The sequence below is a fragment of the Petromyzon marinus genome, chromosome 33, assembly GCF_048934315.1.
Source record: "Petromyzon marinus isolate PM22_M1 ecotype Great Lakes invasive population chromosome 33, UKy_Petmar_22M1.pri1.0, whole genome shotgun sequence".
Lineage (NCBI taxonomy): Eukaryota > Metazoa > Chordata > Hyperoartia > Petromyzontiformes > Petromyzontidae > Petromyzon > Petromyzon marinus.
Window position 1 is genome coordinate 452,150 of NC_133699.1, and position 21,921 is coordinate 474,070.

The 21,921-nt window shown below is 50.3% G+C and overlaps 1 protein-coding gene across 5 annotated transcripts in view; it reads left to right on the top strand.

The window, feature by feature from the left end:
* Positions 1–21,916, top strand: part of LOC116948268 (uncharacterized) — a 38,038-nt gene extending 16,122 nt beyond the window's left edge. For all 5 annotated transcript variants that reach the window (XM_076071411.1, XM_076071408.1, XM_076071409.1 and 2 more), the window contains exons 8-25: positions 319–340; positions 1,599–1,687; positions 3,188–3,262; positions 3,426–3,536; positions 5,767–5,838; positions 6,230–6,334; positions 7,371–7,496; positions 8,366–8,488; positions 9,247–9,337; positions 9,798–9,936; positions 10,600–10,701; positions 14,249–14,309; positions 16,042–16,077; positions 17,148–17,212; positions 18,287–18,390; positions 18,898–19,017; positions 19,233–19,709; positions 20,647–21,916. In XM_076071411.1, the coding sequence (XP_075927526.1) occupies positions 319–340; positions 1,599–1,687; positions 3,188–3,262; positions 3,426–3,536; positions 5,767–5,838; positions 6,230–6,334; positions 7,371–7,496; positions 8,366–8,488; positions 9,247–9,337; positions 9,798–9,936; positions 10,600–10,701; positions 14,249–14,309; positions 16,042–16,077; positions 17,148–17,212; positions 18,287–18,390; positions 18,898–19,017; positions 19,233–19,709; positions 20,647–20,714 (1,986 nt within the window). In that variant the 3' untranslated portion in view covers positions 20,715–21,916. The remainder of the gene's footprint in view (positions 1–318; positions 341–1,598; positions 1,688–3,187; positions 3,263–3,425; positions 3,537–5,766; positions 5,839–6,229; positions 6,335–7,370; positions 7,497–8,365; positions 8,489–9,246; positions 9,338–9,797; positions 9,937–10,599; positions 10,702–14,248; positions 14,310–16,041; positions 16,078–17,147; positions 17,213–18,286; positions 18,391–18,897; positions 19,018–19,232; positions 19,710–20,646) is intronic.
* Positions 21,917–21,921: the final 5 nt, after the last annotated feature.

Consider the following 21,921-nt stretch of genomic DNA (forward strand, 5'->3'; position numbering starts at 1 on the left):
AATGGCAATGTCGATGTCTGCTGGGCACGAGGGCTTTGGGAGAGAGTTCGTGGAGTTGTGTGTGCTACTTTTCCGTTGAAGGAGCACAGACTAAAGTGGTAGACTATATGGTCCATAGTTTGGGTAGCATGGCCACAATGCAACTGCTGAGGTTTGTGTATTTAAGTTTCCATTCATAAAGGAGATGTGGTGCACGTTGGCCTGTTGATGTTCTGATGCAGTTGATGGTTCCACCACAATTGTCTTCGAGGAATGTCAAAGGCAGGAGGTGTGATGTTTGGGTTACAAATTACGTTTGCGATGCATTTTTGTCTCCAGATAAAGAATAGAAGATGTCTATGTGAGTACAATATTTTAAATTGCCACATTATAATAAATACTGCTTGTATATTTTAATTAGCCTACATGCAGTATAAATATTCCAATTCACAACGTAGACTTTTTGTCAACAGGTTAGAGCCCAAAGACACCAAACGTCATTCAACGGAGACCTAAACACAGTAAAATAAATCTCATAAACCTCAAGTTAAATGAAATCTTAAAATAAATCCGTTTTAAATTTTAAATGCACGTGGCAGCCGTAATCCAGCACTGCGGAGGCAGCAGCGAGGGTTGGTGGATCACAGAAATGTTGTGAACCTCCCTTTCTGTGAGCGTTGAGGAGGTAGCATACTCTGGCTTGCCAGGAGAAGGTGGTACAGCAGAGTGTGGACTAATCTCCATCTGTCCCTTCTGTGTGGGATAGAGCGTTGCCCCCCCCCCCCCCACACACATGTGTGTTTTCTCCGGGTGCTCAGGTTCCCTCCAAAATATATAAATGTCATTATGTGCCTGTAAACATCTTAATATATAGAGGACTGCAGAACGTCGGCAATTGTTAGTAGTGTCAGTGCACCGCCTGGCTGCTGCCTTCCAGCCTCTATGTTGTTACTCAGTGAGTGTGAAATGCACTCTGCATGAATCACATTGCGATATAAAACTACAACTTAATAAATGTTAAGCGTTACATTCCAATAAAAAATATGTTCCTTTATTTAAACTAGTTGAGTGTTCACTAACACAGTATTCTAATAATAGAAGATAGATGCGACAGACTGCACTGGGTACAAATAATATTCACAGTTGCTCGAGGGCCGTATCGTGGCAATGCATGGAGCAGACAAATAATTATAATCCGTAAAAAATACAGACGCGAATATTTTGAACGAAGGCATCTTTCTTGAGAATGAATTAAATGGTTGGAGTTAATGCGTCACAAAATGAATGAGCAGGATATTCGCCTCCTTCACATATCTGTCCTTCCATTTAAAAAAATATGTTTTACACATTCCATCAGCAACACGGCCTTCTCGGAGGGCATCATTTCACCACCATTGATTCCCCCACAAGTAAATCTCTGGACTGGTGTCAACATTCAGTGTCTCATGAGCAGAGTAAGGTTTTCTGGAACCACTGCTGGTGAACTGCCAGCTGTTAATATGCAAGGGCCAGGTCTGTCAAGAGCCTCGGGGTTTGTACACAATTAACTTGTACACAATTAACTTGTACACAATTAACTAGTACACAATTAACTTGTGATTGTCCTGTCTGTGTGGGAGCGAGGGAAGCAAAACTGATGTGCCAGGTAGCTGCTCTTCTCCAGGAAAAATCAGCACTCGCCATGGAAATCAGCGACTGCACTCAGAAGGTCGGTGCCTGCATTCGAGACCAAACGCAGACACATTTGCCCATCAGCCTGGGTCTATTATCATCTGTGCAGTGTACCCAGGGCAGGGTTTATGGCTGAACGATTTGGAGAAAATATCTAAATGAGATTTTTTTGACAGATATTGCGATTTGATTTGCGTTTCCATTTTTGAAAGTCAAGCTTCAGTTCAATATTCACTGCGTAATAGATTTAAAACGTGATGGAGCATTACCACGTGATACCATCAAAATATGAACTGCTCTATATATTCCAATGCAAGGATGAGAACTTAAAATATATTAATTGCTTCCAACATGTATTTATTAACATGTTTTAATTGAAATAGAAAAATCTAAAATCTAACAATTTTTAAGTTAAATAAATAAAGTAATAATAATTAAAAATAAAACAATTCCAATAAGTAATAGGACTTTTAAAATCGCAAAAAATCTCAGCCTTTACGATTTGTTAATCGCATTGTTTCAAATAGCGATTTCGATTTGAAATCGATTAACCGTTCATCCCTAGCCGGGTTAATCCATAGGCTAATGAGGCCTTAGGTCATGTTTTGTCGGCCCTCCTGGAGGCCACTTCCTTCCATGTTGAAGTAACAGCTGGGAGACGACAGCGTGGCCATCAGAATCCTTTTGTCTTTGAATTACGATGACAACTTTCATGACTTTCCCACAGCTGAAGCTCGGAGAAAAACAAATGTTTGAAGAAATGAGTGGAGTCAGTGATATATGTTTGATGAATTTACCTTGAGTTGGATAAATGTGTTAATTTTACATAGGTAAATAAATAAATATGTTTGCTGACTTCAATTTTTGCAATATGTAATACCTCACTTGGACCCTTCCTTCATATTCGCCTTTAGGCCATGCATAACCTTAATCCGGCCCTGAGTATACCGTAATCAAGTAAAACACAATGGCACTGGTACCTGTTCTCGGTACAAATCCATTCTGGATACCGGAACACAGAGTTCAATTCTCGGACTGCCCGGGGTCAAACGCAGACAAGTGGAGAGCCGAGTGTGCGTGGATATCCCGGTACCATCGGCGGTCGCATCACGAGGCCAAGAAGCGTCCCTTTTCAACGCCTTTCTGTCGGCGGAGCATAAACGTAACGTCGGGAAACAGCCCTGGAAGATGACGCTATGGAATGAAAATACAGCACATCGTCGCATTTTCGACGTTACGTATCCACCCTGACCGATGAACTTCCCAGACCCAGTGAAGCATTTGCGCATCGTATAACTGTAATTTAATATATAAACGCAACACATTCATCAATAACTCTGTGGCCTTAAAATAAATATATAATAGGTGACGTTTCGTGCAATGTCCCTTCTTCATGGCACGTTGCCCAGAGAGAAAGAATGGATGTGTAATTGATGAGTATGTTTAGCTTTTTGTTATCTGCACATTGTGTACCGCTGCCAATGCAGTATCACTGCGTAATTTGTTCCAAATGTTGTGTGCTCATTCGGTTTAATAGTTGACAGCAAAGCAAGATGCCGATGAGGAGCAGCTTCATCAGGCGGGCTCGTCGGGACGCGTGGCGGAGCTGCGGGTAAGCAGTACTCAGAGCTGTGACCTGCGTTGCTCTACGGCCTTCGCGGCAGGGAGTGGCTAGAATTTTTTGCGCCCTTCGCTTTGACAAAATGATGTTGCTGATTAGAAAAACAAAAGCCGCTTGCAAGTTGGCAACACTGCCCTCGCCCCGTAACGAACAGGAGTCGAATGCTGAGCTGCGGCGTGTCATGGCTGAGCTGCGGAGCGCCGCGAGCGAAGTGACCGCGGAGCTGAGTGACGTCCGCAGCGAGCACCGGGGGCGCCGTGACCAGGTGAGTCGTGACCAGGTGAGTCGTGACCAGGTGAGTCGTGGCAAGGTGAGTCGTGACCAGGTGAACCGTGACCAGGTGAGCTGTGGCAAGGTGAGCCGTGACCAGGTGAGTCGTGACCAGGTGAGTCGTGGCAAGGTGAGTCGTGGCAAGGTGAGTCGTGACCAGGTGAACCGTGACCAGGTGAGTCGTGGCAAGGTGAGCCGTGACCAGGTGAGCCGTGATCAGGTGAGTCGTGGCAAGGTGAGTCGTGGCAAGGTGAGCCGTGACCAGGTGAGCCATGACCAGGTGAGTCGTGGCAAGGTGAGTCGTGACCAGGTGAGCCGTGACCAGGTGAGTCGTGGCAAGGTGAGTCGTGACCAGGTGAGCCGTGACCAGGTGAGCCGTGACCAGGTGAGTCGTGGCCAGGTGAGCCGTGACCAGGTGAGCTGTGGCAAGGTGAGCCGTGGCAAGGTGAGTCGTGACCAGGTGAGTCGTGACCAGGTGAGTGGTGACCAGGTGAGACGTGACCAGCTGAGTCGTGACCAGGTGAGCCGTGACCAGGTGATTCGTGGCCAGGTGAGTCGTGACCAGGTGAGCCGTGACCAGGTGAGCCGTGACCAGGTGAGCGGTGACCAGGTGAGTCGTGGCCAGGTGAGCCGTGACCAGGTGAGCCGTGACCAGGTGAGCCGTGGCCAGGTGAGCCGTGACCAGGTGAGTCGTGCCAAGGTGAGACGTGACCAGGTGAGTTGTGACCAGGTGAGCGGTGACCAGGTGAGTCGTGACAAGGTGAGCCGTGGCAAGGTGAGTCGTGACCAGGTGAGTCGTGACCAGGTGAGTCGTGACCAGGTGAGTCGTGGCGAGGTGAGTCGTGACCAGGTGAGTCGTGACCAGGTGAGCCGTGACCAGCTGAGTCGTGGCAAGGTGAGCCATGACCAGGTGAGCCGTGACCAGGTGAGCCGTGGCCAGGTGAGCCGTGACCAGGTGAGCCGTGGCAAGGTGAGCTGTGGCAAGGTGAGTCGTGACCAGGTGAGTCGTGACCAGGTGAGTCGTGGCAAGGTGAGCCGTGACCAGGTGAGCCGTGACCAGGTGAGCCGTGGCAAGGTGAGCCGTGACCAGGTGAGCCGTGACCAGGTGAGCCATGACCAGGTGAGCCGTGAGCAGCTGAGCCGTGACCAGGTGAGTCGTGAGCAGCTGAGCCGTGACCAGGTGAGTCGTGAGCAGCTGAGCCGTGACCAGGTGAGTTGTGGCGAGGTGAGTCGTGACCAGGTGAGCCGTGACCAGGTGAGTCGTGACCAGGTGAGCCGTGAGCAGCTGAGCCGTGAGCAGCTGAGCCGTGACCAGGTGAGTCGTGGCAAGGTGAGACGTGACCAGGTGAGCCGTGGCAAGGTGAGCCGTGACCAGGTGAGCCGTGACCAGGTGAGACGTGACCAGGTGAGCCGTGACCAGGTGAGACGTGACCAGGTGAGTCGTGACCAGGTGATTCGTGGCCAGGTGAGCCGTAATCAGGTGAGTCGTGACAAGGTGAGACGTGACCAGGTGAGTTGTGACCAGGTGAGCGGTGACCAGGTGAGTCGTGACCAGGTGAGTCGTGACAAGGTGAGTGGTGACCAGGTGAGTGGTGACCAGGTGAGACGTGACCAGGTGAGTGGTGACCAGGTGAGTGGTGACCAGGTGAGCCGTGACCAGGTGAGACGTGACCAGGTGAGTCGTGACCAGGTGAGTCGTGACCAGGTGAGTCTCCACGGCGCCCGTGAGCGTCCCAGGTGCTGTCACCAATCGTCAATGCCGTCCCACGGATCGCTCCACTCACCTCCTGCTCCACTCAGTCGAGGATTAAGTCGAGGATTAAGTCGAGGATTAAGAGTTCTGCTTCTATGCATTTGTGAGCTTTCTCCAGATTCAGAATCTTTATTTATACTGGAGGAATCCGATGAGCTGTAAGGCTCTTTTCACAGGTGTCCAGGAGTTCTTTTTCACAGATTCTCTGATTTACTCCCACATACACAGTAAACAAACACACACGGCATTGGACAAATATCACAATGTCACACCCTTCTTGAAATAGATTTTTAATTTGCAATAACTGTATTATTATTATTGTTTTATATATGTATTAAAATATTGTCAGTCGGTTCCTAGGTTTGTATTGTCAGCTCATATAATAGCAATGAGTAATTGTATGACAAAGCTGGATTAGACCCCGCGAGAGGCTTTTAAACTGTGGCTCTTTCTCTCGTTACTCAACTGGCAGGTGTCACCCACGAGGGACGATGAGGAGGAGAAGGGGGAAGAGAATGAGGATCTGGGATCTAAGCTCGTTGAGGTGTGATTATTGTCACCTGTTCAGGAAAAAGCACTGTGTTTATTGCATTCTCAGTATCATAGCCATCTTTTACTTTCCCACAATGTATCCCCGCAGCCTGTAACAAGCGTTATGCATGTGGGGCGTCCATCCAAGCACGATCCCCTGACTTTCTTCCCCCAGCCACCAGTGATGCCCACTCCCTACCCTATGTTCCTTTCCTGGCTGAAGACCTCCTTCCTTTCCCTCTGTCGATGACCGACTGCACCTCGCTAGACGCCGCTATACGAGTCCACATCGTTTAGCATAGTCCATGAAAGCTCACGATGCAGACGGGTGGATTTCTAGGGGTTTGTGTTGTGAGCGTGACGACGGTTGTTGTGTGCTGGTGGTGGTGGCCGTGGCCACGCAGGCAGAACATCTCCTGGCTGCCGCCCTGAGCAGAGTGGACGTCCTTGCTGCCACCCTGCAGGCATCGACCCAGAGCAGAGACAGCCTTGTGGGTCGTAGCGAGCAGGTACTTGGAGTGCGTGCGTGTGTCTATGTGTGTGCGCATGTGTGTGTGCGCGTGTGTGTGTCTATGTGTGTGCGCGTGTGTGTGCGTGTGTGTGTGGGGAGCGGTAGTGCAGCAGTTAACGTGCTGCGCTACGAACTCGGCGATCCGAGTTTGATTTCCGCTCACTGCCAACACCAGTGATGATTAACTGAACCAGTTCTGGGCTTCCCCTAGTACCTGGTGCGATGTGTAAACATTGCCACTAGGGAGACAAAGGCGGCCGGGCGTGGTGCTGGCCACCTACCCCCTCGTGTGCCGTGCCGGCCTTGGTGCTGCTCGCTAATAGCACTTACCCCAACAGCCTGGTAAGGCTGGTGTTTTGGCTGTGAGCAGGAATCAAACTCAGGTATCCGGGATGGTAGCGCAGCGCACTAACCGCTTTACTACCGCTCCCCACAACATACATATATGGTAGTACATATATACAGTACATACATATACAATAGTACATACATAGTACATATATACAGTACATACATACGATCTACGTGTGTACAGGAGTCCCTGGTACGTGCGGTGAGTGCCGTGGTGAGTGCCGGGGTGAGTGCCGTGGTGAGTGCCGGGGTGAGTGCCGTGGTGAGTGCCGGGGTGAGTGCCGTGGTGAGTGCCGGGGTGAGTGCCGGGGTGAGTGCCGGGGTGAGTGCCGTGGTGAGTGCCGTGGTGAGTGCCGGGGTGAGTGCCGTGGTGAGTGCTGGGGTGAGTGCCGTGGTGAGTGCCGTGGTGAGTGCCAGGGTGAGTGCCGTGGTGAGTGCCGGGGTGAGTGCCGGGGTCAGTGCCGTGGTGAGTGCCGTGGTGAGTGCCGTGGTGAGTGCCAGGGTGAGTGCCGTGGTGAGTGCCGTGGTGAGTGCCGGGGTGAGTGCCGTGGTGAGTGCCGGGGTGAGTGCCGTGGTGAGTGCCGTGGTGAGTGCCGTGGTGAGTGCCGTGGTGAGTGCCGTGGTGAGTGCCGTGGTGAGTGCCGTGGTGAGTGCCGTGGTGAGTGCCGTGGGTTCTCTCACAGCTGGAGGTGGAGGAGCTGCGACGGTGCAGGGAGGAGGTGGCCGCTCTGTGGCGTGACCTGGAGGAGGCGAGGTCCACGCAGGCCGCCCTGGAGACCACCCTGGCCGACAAGTGCTCGGAGCACCAGGTCCATCATTATCACCATTTCTTTACTATTTGCATTTCACCAGGTAAAGGCCACTGAGCTATGTAGCTCTTTTTCAGAAGCGACTCGCCACAAAAGATAGCTCAATGAAGTGGCTTATCACGTGGAAATGTGTAGTTGATTCTAAATGCGTAGGGGAAAAACCAGAGGACCTGGAGAAAAATCCACGCGACCACTGGGAGAGAGACACGCAAACTGCAGATATACAGCAGCAGCAGGCGTCAGGGCCGGGGTCGAACTCAACGCCCTCTTGTATACCAGGCGAGGGAGTTAACATTTCCTAGTCACCGTGTCGCCCCAATAATGCTGCTCCGCACCACCTGATCCCACACTTGTGAAAGCAAAACAACCCCACTAATAATCGCGATACCTATTCCAATATAAACTTGGGATGTTGCTGCCATGGTGTAATGGTTAGCATACCGAACTTGCAACTCGGAGGTTGCCGGCTTAATTTGATTTCCCAGGGCGGCAGTTGAAACAACAATGCACGTTTCTTAGATCCGACCCCCCTCCCCGATGACTCCATACGCCGAGCGGTATACCTGGCTGTGCACCACAGTTGGTGAATAAGCAGCAGGCCGAGTGTAGTGGGGTAAAGTGTGGGTAAACCTAGCTCCTCCAAGACGCCTGGCCACTGTGGAAGAGTAGGCCGAATACCCTGGAGTGGAGGCTCTTCCCCCAACAGTGGCGTGAGCAAGCACTTGCAGGACTACACCTTTGCCCCTCTTATGCAATAGAATTTGGGGGGTGCATAGCATTTAAACATAGCGTCTGCTGAGATGGGGCACAGCTGGTGATAACTCGAGGAGATCAAATGGATCACGTGGTGGTGGTGGTGGTCTGTGCAGATGATGTCCGAGTGTCTGCAACAGCTGGATTTGCTGGCTGGGAGCGCGCTTGGTGCCGAGAGCCGGGGAGGCTCGTATCCGGTGTGGGGGTCAAGCGAGCACCATGCTACCAATGCCGTGCTGGTAACTGTGTCCACGGCGGTGCCAATTTAGCCAGCATGTCATCGTATGAGTCTAGTCAACGACAACCTATGGAGTCTTAGTCCGATCTTAGTTTGTGGATTTCATGTCGGCATTCGCTTAACAAGCTGCAATGGGTTCCGGTTGCCATCCCCCATTATTGTCAGGTCATTCAATTCGTGACTTCGTGACTCTCAGCTCACTCGTGTTAATGAGACTCATCTTGGTCTCTTGAGTTCTCACCTGGCTCAATAAAATGCACTTGCAACTTGCGTGAACTGAGTCATGCTTTATACATATATTATAGGCGCTTACAATATTTGGTCTTCCTCAGTGCGCATCAGTTTCCAGTAAAGTTCATACATCACCTCAGTCTGCATCTTCACTCAGACTTAGTTAATTTTGTGACAGTCAGTCACGTAGTTTATTCGTTGCAGTCAGTCACGTAGTTGTTTGCTATTCTGACACTTTTGGGTCTGTATTCAACAAACCTTCAATTAAAAAAAGGTCCTGGAGGAATCCGATGAGCTATAAAGCTCTTTTCACAGATGTCCAGTAAAAGGCAGTCCCCTGCCACCTCATTCATCTGCAAACTCAGAGAGTTTGGTGCAGAGCTCAGTGCTGGAGCTCAGCGCCTGAAATCCCATCGCGGTCCACCTACACCCAGTTGGGAGTGGCTGAGCGAGCACTACCGTGTGAACAGGCAGCAGCAGGCGTCAGGAGCTGCAGCTGAGCGGGCGAGGTGTTTCATTCTCGTGCAGATGAAGGCCACGATTGAGCGTGTGGAGGGCGAGACTCGGAGACTCGGGGAGCAGCTGCTGAGCGAGGAGAGAGCCACCCAGGAGCTCCGAGGTGCCACCGCCGCCACCGCACGTACCCCCAGAACATGGACCGGAGGGGCAAGGGTGGATAGCTCTTATTTCGCAGATGTTCAGTAGGGGTGGCTCAGAACATTACAAAAACAAACATTACAAAAACAAACATTACAAAAACAAACGTTACAAAAACAAACAGTACAAAAACAAACAGTACAAAAACAAACAGTATAAAAACAAACATGACAAAAACAAACGTTACAAAAACAAAGAGTACAAAAACAAACAGTACAAAACGATAGGAGAGTAAAGTCTAGAAAAGGTAAGCAAATCACTTACAATTTTTTTTACAAATAAAACTAAACATTTTTTTTTCATCTTACCAGGTAAAGTCCACTGAGCTATGAGCTTCTTTCTCAGAAGTGGCCTGGCCACAAATGATAGCGCGACAAAGTGGCTGATCACCAGCAGTGTTGCTGTGCGTGCTGTGCGTGCAGAGCGGGCGAGCAGCTTGGGCAGGGAGTGCGCGGCGGTGCGGCAGGACGAGGAGCAGGGCCGGAGAGGGCTGGAGGCGCTGCGCGTGCGCCTCCAGCTGCTCACCGACATGCACCGCGGCACGGACGCCACGCTCAAGAGGTTCGCTCGCCCGCTCACCCGCCCGTTCTTTCGCCCGCTCACCCATCTACTCACCCACCCACTTGCCCACTCGATGGCTCACCCGCCCGCGCATTATACACAGCAGACATTCGCCTGACACTTGCCACTCACCAATTCGTGTGCGGCTGCCTTCTAGCACAGCGTAGGTGGCATGCAACAGTACTTTCAAGTCTAAAAAGTGGCACACCGCTCATTGTTATATCTAGATCAAGAGGCATAGGTCGTACACAGTTTGAAGTTGAATACCAGAGATACCGCAATGTAAACTACTCAAGTCAACGTGGTGACCGATGACTCATCTAGCAGACAGATCGGATAGGCCGTGTGTAGTTCCATTGGCCTGCCCCTTCCATCATTGGCCATTCCCCATGGGTCCAACCCTTCCCGAGAGCTCTCCACCACCTGGGTCATGGTTTTGTTTACATATGTTAAAGGACATCCGCAGCTCATCTTCATTACCACAGGCCCCCAATTTATTGTGATCAAAACAAGTTACACACTGACCTTGTACAATGGAAATGACTCAAGTAAACACTGTTACAGACTGGTGAACCGACAGACCAATGAAGATGTTGATACATAGACGTGTACAATATCCCTCCAGCTCCGATCAACAGTCACTGTGTTTCCCACGCTTTACAGGGAGTTGTCGGAAAAGGAGAACTCTGGGCAGACGAAGGCTTCTGCGTGTTCAGAGGCTGAACAGAAAGCACTGCAAGCGATGGAGGAAGCCACACGATACAAGTACGGCTAAAGCAGCGGTGGCCAACTGGCGTCCCCCGAGCCGCATGCAGCTCTTTAATACACCACATGCGCCTCTATCGAAGAGGCATAATGTAGAACATACTATCACAGTCGCAAAAATAACAATTAATTAAAGTTGAATGATATATTATTATAGAAACACTTCCAAAACTCATGGGTGCTTTTTGGCTCTTGGTCTGTTAAAGGTTGGCCACCCCTGGGCTAAAGGAACTAACAACTATTAGAGATTTGTCTTCATTTAACCCTCTGGTTGAACATAAATAAATATGTAATTAATTCATTAAGGAAAGCCACACTGAGTCTCAATGCTTCTTTTCAGGAGGATCTTGCATTTAAAAGTTTGCCAGTAATTTTTTTAAAGGCGTGTTTTGCATCTGATTGAAAAGTTGAGCGCCTTGGAGAAAGGCCACACATGCACAGGGATAATTCTTAAAATACCCGCACAGACGGGTTCATGAACCCAGTTGTTGGACAACTTTCTGTCCAGCAGATATGAGAGTTTCACTCCTCTCTGTGTGATCCACTAACCCTGAAGCTCCAAAGCAGTGGTCTACATGCATTCAACCCCACGCCTGCCTTGGCTCAGTTTTCAGTCAATGCCTACGATTCCCTGCTGCAAGCGGCAGCCTGAAGTGCCACAACTATCAGCTGAGTTTGTGGGATAATGTAGTCGTGGATTTGCATCAGGTGTAGTGACAAGGCTGTGTGACTGTAAACGTACAACTTAGAGGGTGGGGGGGGGGGTTAATGGGTCAAGCAGGGATGGCAGGAGCCATGTGTGAGATACCCTCCTGCAGTGCAACCGATTGCATGTAGAAGACAGTGCAATAACTATGTTGTCAGTGCGAGGTTTGGGTTTCCTCATAGTTGGGCGGTGACGTGGCCGAGCGGTAGCGCGCTCGCCGCTTGTCGCCCTGATTAACGCTGTTGGTTTAATAACCATGATAGTGTGGGGGCTGATGCTCCCCTCCTCCTCCTCTCCCCCTTCCACCTCCTCTCCGCCGGGCTGCCGCCGATCGAGTGATCGGCCCCCCTGCACCCCCGTCCTCTCTGTGGGACATGGCTAGTGACTGGCTCCCCGCCGCCTCGGGTTATCCCACACACTCCCCACGTAAACCCCCACTAATCCCGAGGTGGCTACTTGCACGCGCGTACCCGTGCGGGTGCACGCTGCTCACCACGCCTCACGCTAACAAATGTAATGAATAAACCACCACTCACGCTGCGGTGGCTGCGTGCACGCGCGTGCCTGCTCGTGTGGCTCCCGACTGCTCGCGATAAAAATAGCGCGGCAGGCCGCGTGGATGCGGGCGCAGCCAAAGGAGTCGCTGTGCAGCGCAGCCTCGCTCGCTCGCACGCAAGCGCACGCACCGGGCACAATGACGATCGTGTAGATGATAATATTCGCGCGTTAATCTGCCGTGCAGACACGCGCGGCGAGCACAAGCAATCGTTTACGATTGAATACACGCCGATCGTCACACGTACGGGCGAGCGCAAACACGCGGGCACAGGTGATCGTATTGATGAGGATATTCGCGCCCGAATCCCTTGTGCAAACACAATCGCAAGCTCAAGCACGCGGCCACCGATGCGCACACGCTAGAATTACACACCACGCTGACCCCCTTAAGGCGCTCGTTGCTACGTAATCCCACTGCGTAAAGCGCGCTAGGTAAATACGCACGCGATCGCATGCACGCGAACGTCAGCGATCGTTTTCGGACTGATTACCCGCGCTTCACACGTATGCACGTACTCACACCACCCCTACGCTCTCTCCAGACACACAGAAATCACGCGGCGTCGTCACTCTGCGCTAAAGTTTATTAATGTAATACCAGATGGAAAGCCCTGCGTGGCCCGGAGCAAAACCGTCTAGCGAGCAGCGTCCCACCTATCTCTATCCACACCCTCGCGGAGTCGCGGGGCCCTCGCTCTATTCCTCACCCCTGGGACGTACTCACAGTATCCCACAGACGCGATGGGAGTCGGAGGGACGTGGGTCCGGGAAGTCTCTGCCTGCGTCGAGTTGAAGCTGCGCTCGGACGCTCGAGCGGCTGGGAGTCCGACTGGGTCGCTGGCTGTCTGGAGGAGAACTGACTAGCCGTTTCCCTTTCCCTCCCTTTTCACCTCCCTATTCAAAAACCCCGTCTCGGGTTGTCTTTCCTGCACGGCCATTCGGGTCCCTACCTTTCGATTTTTCAACCGATGCCCCGCTCCCACCTGGTGTGCCACGGCCGGTGGTGGTTTTTGACAATCCGGGCGGAGATGCACCGTGGGACGGGCAGCTGCCCCGCCCCCCTACCTGGCAGGTGGCTCTCACTGGCTTCACCACTCGTTGTTGACGTGCTCGTTACACTCCTCGTGCTCCTCCTCCCCCCGTTGCTCGCTGTTGATGCTTTGTTGTTTTAGCTAGCTCGCTAGGTGTTTTGCTCTCCCCACGGCCCCATTCCCCTGTGTTTGGTGTGTTCTCATTGCGGTTTGTCCGGGGAGCTTCATCATGCCCATACAATTCTAAGCCAATTTACGGGGACCGTGATGTAATTCGGCCTGGGGGGGGGGGGGTCGGCCAATCTCCTGGCACTGGGAAACCGTGGAACATCCCCACGAGGGGGCCCTCATGTAAAAACCCAGGGTGCCAGGTGACCCCCCCCCCACGAGGCCCTACGTGGATGTGTGTGTGTGTGTTTAGAGGGGGTGTGCGTACATTCGTGTAGGGGGTTGCGAGGGGATAGCAGCGCCGGCGGAGTTGCTCCGTTGCTGTGGCACCACAATAGCGTTGTGCAGTGCAACCACGCGGAGACGAGGAATACTATGGCGGCTGCCGTTTATTAAAACACTTTCTCACTCGGCATCCTACACTCACACCAGTGTAGGTGCACTCTCTCTCCGTCCTTCACACGGACACTAACTAATTTGGACCCTACCCCGGCTATCCCCTTGGCTCTCTCGCTCGTCTGCCCGGAGTGGGGGATCAGCCAACACCATCCCGCGACGAGCAGAGAGAGACCCACCCCAGCCGCTCCTTACCCTGGCCCCCGACAACGACCACGCCCCCGTCACGGGGTCCCTCTGAAGAATCCCTTGGGCGGCTCCTCCCCCCAGCTCGGCCCCGCCCACTTTCCCGAAAGTTCCTTGCGTTACGTCATCATTGGTCCCGCGTGACTCTCAACCCGTTCGCACCTTCTTCCGCTCGCCCCCTCATTGGTTACTCACAATACTCCTCTACAACAGTAATAATAATGATACTACACACAAGTGGGCGTTGAAGATCCTGCGATGTCATCATTAAAAGCAGGCCGTTGTGTATGGGCGTCATGGTTGGGCCACGCGCCGCTCGGCACGATGGCCAACGTTTTTCTCCGCATGCTGGACTCGCCAGCCTGATCTTGTTACCGTGGAGTTGCCATGAACCATGTGTGCGTGTGCATGTTGCCATGTGTGCGTGTGTTACCATGTGTGTGCGTGTTGCCATGTGTGCGTGTTGCCATGAACCGTGTGTATGCGTGTTACCATCCACCAGGCAGCGCGTGAGTGACCTCAAAAGGGAGCTCAGGCAGACGGAAAACTCCTTCAGGGACCAAGTGAGCGACCGCGTGCGGCGCGTCGACACCCAGCAGCCTGCACACAGCGGCACTTCCCAAACAACTCCAACATCATCGCCGCTGTCCTTAGAACGGGGACTGACCAGCCGTGGATCCAGGGGGGAAGGGGGTGGGGTATGATCGCCAGCCCTGCCAGAGAAAATACATTGAATGGTTTTATGTATATATTATTGTAGGGGGTTTTCTTCTGCATATGGCTGATGTAGGTGTAGGGCAAGGACTGTAATTTTACGTTGAGGTGGTTGCGCCGGTTAATTGCATCAGGAGTCGCAGAGCGTATCGCTGCGATGACGCCTCCTTTGTGTTAATGAATGGGACGTTGAGTCGTCATATTTTCCTGGGTCTGTTCTGGGTTACTACTGTCCCCGGGCACTGCCGGAGAGTTTAACATGTTTCTTTGTGCGTCAGGTATCTACATCCGCTGCTATAGTTTGTGTAGATGTGGTTTAGGGTTGTGCCCATAAGCTCAAGGGCCCTCTTTAAAACGTTTAACATGGGAAGTTTTAAAATCCACGTCTTGGAATGCTTCACCCTCCAGCTATTGATGGAACATCTATGAATCTGTCTCTTGTATGGATGTTGGACTTCTTTCACACCGTACATAGCCAACCGGTCTACTCAGAGGTGTGGTAATGAGGTCAGCGTTTGTTTTGTGAAGTCTACGGGTCTCTGTATTAGTCTAGGGGTCTCTGTGTGAATCTACGGGTCTCTGTGTGAGTCTAGGGGTCTCTGTGTGAGTCTACGGGTCTCTGTGTGAGTCTACGGGTCTCTGTGTGAGTCTAGGGGTCTCTGTGTGAGACTATGGGTCTTTGTGTGAGTCTACGGGTCTCTGTGTGAGTCTACGGGTCTCTGTGTGAGTCTAGGGGTCTCTGTGTGAGTCTACAGGTCTCTGTGTGAGTCTACGGGTCTCTGTGTAAGTCGACGAGTATTATTTCTGGGACGGTGCCTTTACCCAGCAGTGGGAAGTTGCAGGCTGACGAGAATGTCCCTTAGCAGGAACTGTAGCCACTGCAGCCAAATTTGTCTGGTCACATTTTGTCATGGTAGTATGCTCTGAATGGGCAATTTTTGTGAGATGCTGGAGTTCATGTCCTCGAGTTATTTTGCGATTTCAATTTGTTTGATTATTTTGCCTCTTGGAATGAGTCGCCTTGTGTCGTTAAATGGCACTCGTCATCCTTTGGCGAGTGATGCGTGTGTATATTTGGCATGGCTGAAGTAGCCGAAGCAGTCCACTGGGGCAGTTCACACAATCACCAATTCCACACCCATAGTTGCGTGGTAATTTTTGGAGATAATTATTACCAAAGCACACCATTTATCCATAACATCAATATCTATCACAAATCATCATTCGTCAGAGTACACCATTAGGAAGTGACATTTTCGCTGAAATCTTAAATTTTTTAATCATCCACAAAGTAAAATAAATGGAAAAATCATGAATATGCCCCAAAGTAACTTGAATTGCCGATGCCGTCACTGTAAAACTAATCATGGATCTCAAAAGGTGTCTCACCTGGTTAATTTAATTATAAAAACCTGTTAATTACAAATAATGTTCTCTGATAAATATTTCATTTATAGGTGAGCAGCCTTAACATCCTCTTCTGGAAGTACGACAATGTTCCTGTAGCGCAGTGGGCACTGCTGTGATGAGTGCGCACGTTTAGGTCACGTTCATTATTGGGCTCTCATTGCCGCCCAACAGATTTCTACGCAAGAGAAGGACATTCACGAGCAGTGGGTAAGAAAACAGCTGCACCTGAGACGTACGCAACAAAGTAATGCAACTCGGCCATATTAACATTTCTCAACATTTTTCTTATAAAAAAAACTCAGTGCATTCGTCGGTAACACTGTAGCCTTAAAGGAAACAATATATACGATACAATGCATATAATACATAAAGTAAAATACACATTTTTTTCAGGTTTGTGCTATGAAGAAGGGCAATTGCCTGAAACGTTTGCTTCGTTTATAATTTTCCACTTCAGGCCACAGTGTTTTTGACAAGTATGTTGACTTTTGTGTTATTTGTGCTGGTGTGCCGCTACCAATGCGGCAGCATCACATAATCTGTTTAACCAAATACAGATTGGTTTCCTTTAAGCAAGTGACAGTTAATTGATAAGCTCTCTCTATTTGCGATGAACACATGGGAACCATTGCCATGTCAAGTCAATTGATATACTGACACTTCATCATTGCTTCCTTCGGATAGCTCTTATGGATGGTGTGAGCTCCACACCTGACCTTCAATGTCTGCCGTGATAGTAACCCTCCATCTGGCTTTTAGGGTTTCCACTTGGTTACGCCTAGGGGTGTCCGCTCCATTGCCGTCATAAGCCGCCGTCACTCACCATGCGGGCATGCATGCATATCCCACTCATCGCAGCCTCTTTCTCCTGATTACAGATACAACACATTCCTGCCAAGTACTATTCTGAACTTCCGAGTTGTTTACCTCGGCATTGCATTAAATTCCTAACAACCGGCCCACGTGCTGCCTGGATCAGTGGCTCTGACACTGCACGTCAGAGCCACTGAGTCGCAGCCATCACTCAATGACCCGCCTTGTCAGTTGCCACAAGTGACTGCAATAGACTTGTGGTTAATGTTTTCGTTGCTTGTTCAGTACCCTATAGGAATTGTCATCATTATTGTGTGCACCTGTATTCCAGTTGTTTTGTTAAAGACTATCTATCTCTGGACAGTAATGCAGACAATTATGAAAATTTCAAATGCGCGTATTCATTTTACATTGCTATATAGGTACAGAAAACTAATTCGGCAATGTGTGTGTGTACCCCGTAGTTTGCTGCTCGCAAGGCCGAGAGGGAGCTCGTGGAGGTCAGGAAAGAAATGAGCGTGCTCCAGAGGTGACTTGACCTCCAGTCCAATTCCCAGTGTCTCCAAAGTTCCAGTGTGTAGTGCCCGATGGCGATGCGACGAGTGTGGTCAGTGCGGCGGCTGTGTTTGTGCACTCCAGTGGACGGAGCTCCACTGCTCATGTTCTGCTCTGGAACACTTGGCTACACGAGCAAGTACATGGGCCTGATGCTGATGATAACCGAGAAGATGTTTAAAGCCAAACGCGTTATAAATGTTTTTAACTAATTTTCAAGTCAGAAGCAAACACAAGATTGGCTGGCCCGAGATGACACTCCGTTAGTGACAACGTTATTGTCATTATATTGAAATGATGGCTATTCCCTTTCATCGCTGCTACCCCCTCTGTGTATGATGCCACTTTCCAGATTAATGCACCACGGTAGTCATTAGCAGGGTTTTCAAAAACCTTTGGTTGGGTCACACAAGAATACATATCTAAGTCACATCTCTCACGACAAGATGCTCCTGTAGAGTCAGAAGTGACTGAGTGCGGTGATGAAGTTCGAAGCGCAGCGTTGTTACCAGGTCACAATGATCCCTGTCGACTGCCAGGCTCGCGGGGATAAAATGGTTGCCGTGACGGACAATCAAATTCTGGTAAATCGCCTCATTATGCTGGCTGTTGTAATCACCAGCGAAACGTCGTACTCAAATTGTAAATGTTGTGGGTTTAATCTTCAACACACTGGTGTGCTGAAGTATTAAAGATAATTGGCACGTTCTGCTTACGTGACAAACATTACACATTGGCTGTGTCGGGTGGTGGTGAGTTAATTTATGCGATCTAGCCCAAAAAACCTCGATTATCGATATTGGTCGTGAAAGCCTACGTGTTAAAATAATAATAGTTTGTGGACTACTGCAGAGTGGTTGGTCTCCTGTGAAATTAAATCGAGGGCCGGTTTTAAATTCCCCAATTCTGGTGAACAAGTTTGTTGTCCTTCACCCGCACCTCCGTTTAACCCGGATGGCTATGTACGGTGCCAAAGAAGTTCAACATATCTACAGTACAGTGTGGACTCTGGCTCACGTCCAGATTCGCCCCGCGTGACCTGCCGCAGGTTGTTCGAGGTGAAGGGCAGCGCCCCCCAACTCGTGCACCCCACACCAAGTCGCCCTCCCACCGGCTCGCCGCTGGGCGCCTTCCCCCCTGAACCTACAAACGGTAAAAGGGTCGCGCTCAACGACAGCGGCCCATTCCCCATGCAGCGTGGCACGCGTGCTTCTATACCACAAAAAAACTCCCACTCCTAAAAATGATTAATACCCTTTACGATTTGTTTTATTCTGCTTGTTTACCCAGGAAAGCCTCACTGAATCTGACGGCTCTTTTTCAAGAAGGTCCCGCCAAGAGTTTTGCAGTCGGGTGCGATGATGGTTGTGCATATTCGAATTGAGCGCTCAATAACAGCTCTCCGAAGTGTTAAGAGTCCTGCCGCTTACTCTTCGGCACAATGTCCGACGTTTTGCTCCACGTGCGTGGAGGTTCTCTTCAGGAACCGAAGCTTTGTCTGGGCCACCGACACAGACAGACCCAGTTAAAATGAAACCGTCTAAATGTAGCACAGAGGCTTCGTATATCCTATGTATTTCCTAAGTGCTCAGCTCTAGAATTATCCCACTGCTCTCCTTCAAGTCCATGGATTTGTGCGAACCACACGCTGCCCTCCAGGATTGGTGCCGGACAGGAGGAGGAGCCTTCCATCTCCTGGCCCCCCTCAACACAGAGGACCCCAGCACCACGGGTCCAACAGCTCCCTGGCATCCAGCTCCAGTCTGGACGTCGATAATGGTGAGCACTAATCTGCAGTTGCCTCCTTAACCTTCTATATCCAGCGAGTCTCCTATCAAGTATTAATTGCCTAGTTGGCAGTAAATGATGACAGCGGGTGCATTCGGAGGGTGATTTGGTTACGTAAAGCTGTGCGTGCGCGACACACAAATGTCCCTGGTCTAAATCCACATGCATTCGGAGTCTCTCATCGGCCTTCTCCATTGCGAGAGCAGACGGGCGCCTGGCTGTGGCGCCACCACGACGGCCCTCCTCCCACTGCGGAGCTCCACTCTCGCCACCGCCCACCCTCGGAGGCTCCTTCACAGAGCCCTCGCCTTTCCGACCTCGCCGAGGAGGCCCTCTCTCCCCGCTCCTCGGAGCTCCGCGCTGGTGCCCCGCTGCACCGTGGGGACCGCTCCCGCCTCCAGGGGGCGACATGGGCCCGAGGTGCAACCTCTCCCCGCTGATGGACCCCCGCACGCTGCTGCTGCCCAGCCCACCTCCTGCTGCTCCTCTTCCACCTCCACACAGGGGCCTTGCGCAGCCTCCTAGAGGGTTTCCTCCAGCACGGAGCCCAGCTCCGCTGTACGGCCCAGCTCCGCTGTACGGCCCAGGTCCGCTGTACGGCCCAGCTCCGCTGTACGGCCCAGCTCCACCGTACGACCCACGCCACGTGCCTCGCATTCAGGGCCGGGCAAACCAAACTGAAGGTACACATTTGTGTCATCGTGAATTCACTTTGGTTTACCTAGGAAAGCCACCGCTAAGTCTCAAGGTTATTTTTCGTGAAGGTCCTTCATTATGATGTTTGGCCCATCACAAATGAGTGTTTGGCCCATCACAAATGAGTATTTGGCCCATCACAAATGAGTATTTGGCCCATCACAAATGAGTGTTTGGCATGTTGGTTTGAAACTAGAGTGCCTGAAGAAAACCCACACATACGAGATGCCACTCAAAGTTCCGCACAGTTCGATACAAAACATTGCCGGACTTCCATCTGCTGGCCACTCCGCAGCCCCAGTCTACAACACTGGCATTCCTAGCCAGGGCCACATCTACTTATCAGGCTTCGTCCTGAATAGCCCTGCGGTATATGACAACATCAGGTGCTTTCAGGGCGATTTGGTCATTTTAAGTTTCACGTTTGACTTTGCATACGATATACTCATTAATGCGCATTATGAATTGTATAGTATCCGGGCCCTGTTTGTGCAACAATTGTATAATTTGTGTGGGAATATATGGTGATAAAACATATAGCCTGGCATATGCAAACAATATGCAACAATTTCCCATAGTACATAAAAGGATATTAATTGGTTGAGTGGATTTTGGCCCAGATGCTAAAATAAACTACCTCCTTGACGTCGGTTATAATTCTCTACACTCTACGAAATAAATCGATATTTTATATGGTTTAGTAAAACCCTTTGCATTAAATCTACCCATCTTCCTTCACGTAAAGTTCCCATAAGTATGATGAAATATTTAGAACTGTTAAAAAACACAAATATTGAAACAAGACATGGATGTTTTCTGTTACCACTGACCTTGCTTTTTGTCCAAAAATAGCAGCAGTATTGTTGTTTTAACAAATTAAATCTGCCCGGCTGCTCGTCGCGCTGTCTGCGTTTATCGTTGCAGGTGCGAGAAGCCCGGCGATGTCACCGCCTCCTCCGGGCCCTCCGAGAAAATCGTCCACCCCAAAGTAAAACTTCCCAAGGCTGTAGCGGCCCTCATGGAGCCGTCACAGCAAGCTCACAGTGGTCTTCCTCTGCAGAGGGTAACCCAAGGGAAATGTGAAATGTCTCCACGCTCTAACAAGTATTGAGCCACTGGTGAAGAATACACATTGTGATGGCGGGGACCAGTTTATCCACAGCACAACAAACCGCTGACTTCTCACCAAGTGGTGCAGCCTCAACGGGTGGTGGATAATTAATGGACCGAGGAGCGACGATGATAATTGTTATCAACTCCGCTTTGGGTGCGAACTTGCAATCTAATCTTCGGAGGGCCTGCAGCTTTACCGACAGAGTTCCCCACTCTTCACGGCAAGGGTTTTTCAAGCAAGACGATTCGACGTTCCCTCGTGAATGGAATACTCCGGTGCGCCGATTTCCTTAGAGCGGTTCCTTCACACAAGCCAGTGAATGTGCACTGCTGTTAAGGAGACTCAGCGTTTTCCCTCAACTCGCCTGGTTGGTCAGGGAAGTTCATAAGATGCGAGGACATACCCTCACTTAATCCCACCACAAGCAAGTTGCCAATCAAATTCAAGTCACGTGACATGGGTGGAAACAAAAAATGTGCCAAGGCTGTCCATCCGATGTTTTAACTGACATGACAAGAAATTTAACTGGGGAAGCTTGACATGAGAGTAATTGACCAGCCTTTACACCACGTTACATAATAATGAAAAACTGCATTTAATAGATATTACAGTTAACTCTCTATAATCCAAAGATTATTCAGGTTGCCTAATTGTGCTAATTTGTCGTTGTGCTGTAGAGCTCTCCAAATTGTTTGCTGCTACTCATTCGTTGTGGGTTGGTGCCCATGTGACCACAGACATGTTGGAAAGTAAACCAATTACATTAAGTTTAAATAAAGTCAAGACGTCTTCTACATCTTGACACCCATTCTACGTAGGCAGAAAAAAATGTTGTGGAACATAGTTTACTATTACATGTTTTTGTTTTATTTGTGCCATCTCACTCCACTGACAGATGGTGACGATGAGGTTGTGTAAGGCCTGTAAGGTTGCAGGTCGATTGTAAAACAGCTGTGAGACGTGACAGAAGTGATGGCAAAGTGTCGAGGCATTGACCAAAATGACCACGATGACTTATTGGAAGTTGATTAACTGCTTATGTGTATTGCTGAATAATAAAAGGAAACACAAAGAGACAAACTGTA